The sequence below is a fragment of the Stegastes partitus genome, unplaced genomic scaffold (genome assembly GCF_000690725.1).
Source record: "Stegastes partitus isolate 25-593 unplaced genomic scaffold, Stegastes_partitus-1.0.2 Scaffold1362, whole genome shotgun sequence".
NCBI classification, from domain to species: domain Eukaryota; kingdom Metazoa; phylum Chordata; class Actinopteri; family Pomacentridae; genus Stegastes; species Stegastes partitus.
The window spans coordinates 171870-173599 of NW_007579093.1; the positions used below are offsets into that span (position 1 = coordinate 171870).

General features: G+C 45.9%; 1 protein-coding gene across 1 annotated transcript in view; it reads left to right on the forward strand.

The window, feature by feature from the left end:
* Positions 1 to 1730, forward strand: part of LOC103370050 (multidrug resistance-associated protein 4-like) — a 29076-nt gene that overhangs the window by 7229 nt on the left and 20117 nt on the right. The window contains exons 4-6 of the mRNA XM_008298952.1: positions 11 to 136; positions 313 to 479; positions 523 to 623. Coding sequence (XP_008297174.1) covers positions 11 to 136; positions 313 to 479; positions 523 to 623 — 394 coding nt within the window. The remainder of the gene's footprint in view (positions 1 to 10; positions 137 to 312; positions 480 to 522; positions 624 to 1730) is intronic.

Sequence of the window (1730 nt, forward strand, 5' to 3'; positions counted from 1 at the left end):
TTTTTTGCAGGAGCAAAACAGCAGTCCTGACTGACAGTAGAATCCGTCTCATGAACGAAGTGGTGTCTGGCATCAGGATAATCAAGATGTACGCCTGGGAGAAACCCTTCTCAGCGCTGCTTACTGAAGTCAGACGGTAAGGATGGAAGCAGCATCTTTAGTAAAGAACAGACAAACTTTGTTAGCATGTTGGCAGGAATCAAATAGAGAATTGCTGGGCGTGTGTTCGGATTCAAAAAACTTTATTTGACCCCAGGGGGGCAATCATAATGCACTCCCAATAATGTCTGGGCATGCTCTAATGAGGGCCAGAACATCAGGGCCTGTCAGTGGCATCAATGCCTTCATCATCCAGGAACTGCCTACACACTCTGGCTACATGAGGCGAGGCTGGACCAGGAGGAACCAAAGGCCACTGCCCAGCAAAAGGTCTGACAGTGGGCCTGAGGATTTCATCCCAATACCAAACAGCAGTCAGGGTATGATTGGCTAGCACATGGAGCTCTGTTTGACCCTCCACAGATATGCCCCCTGAGACCATCACTGACCCTCCACCAAACTGGTCACCCCAGTGTTCACTGTGGCATCTCCAGACTCTTTCATGTCTGTCACATGTGCTCTGTGTAAACCTGGAACTGGGCGCCACTCGCAAACCTGCCGATTCTCGAGTTCTCTGGCAAATGCCATTTGAGCTGTACAGTGCTGGGCTGTGAGCACAGGTCCCACTGAAGGATGTTGGGCCCTCACGCCACCCTCATATAGTCTGTTTTTGTAAGGGTCTGGTGGTGCTCCTCTCTGCCTCCTCACACAAAGAAACAGACATCTGTCCTGCTGCCGGGTTGTTTCCCCATCGGGCATGTCCACACGTGTCCCGGCCCTGTCCAGTCCCTTAGGGAACTAGCAAAATGCAAAACTAGACAAAATTAGTCAGGAATGATAAGTAGAGAGGAATAGTTTGTGGCCACCACCTACAAAACCATTCTGCTGTTGCCTCTCCTGTCCAACTGTTGCTGCCCTCACTTTCACCAAAGCATCAAAGCATCTTCTGCATGGCCTATGCAAGACAGTATACCTTAGAAAAGCTGCCATTTCTGCAGGCTTCCAAAGTTTGATTGGAAAGTAAAAGAAAGCAGCGTTGCTGGTTTGACCCTTCGCAATTAGTCAAAGGAATTTTCAAATGATGTGTGGTTTCTCCGGAGGCATGTGCGTTTAAAGCAGAAGGTGACAGAGGCAGACATCTATGTTTATCATGGTGGTCAAAAAGTGGAGCGTTCCGGCCATCCATTGATTCAGCCAAGTTCAGGAACAAACATCAGGTGCTGTGTGTGCTACTGTAAGAATGTGGAAGGTTAAAGTTGTTCAAAAACACCAGAGGACTTCAGAGTACTAAGAGACAAAGACAGCTGCTTGAAAACATCATTCCTGAGCAAACGTCTGGAATTCCAACAGGCTGGCTTTTTTTTTTTTTTTGTATGTTTACATTTAGATTATTTATTATCTGAAGCTTGATTTATAGGCGCTTGTTTCCACAGAAGAGAAATGCATGAGAAATAGTTGAAGAAAATTAAGCACATGGAGCATTCCTTTGTGCTTTATTTAAACAAGCTGGTCTGGGAGAGAAGTTTAGATTTTGATTTATGCACTACTTTATGAGCATTCTCTCCTTGTGTTGCAGTTACAGTTTAAAGTAAACACTTTCCAAGGCTCTTCCTGAGAAAACCTATATAAAA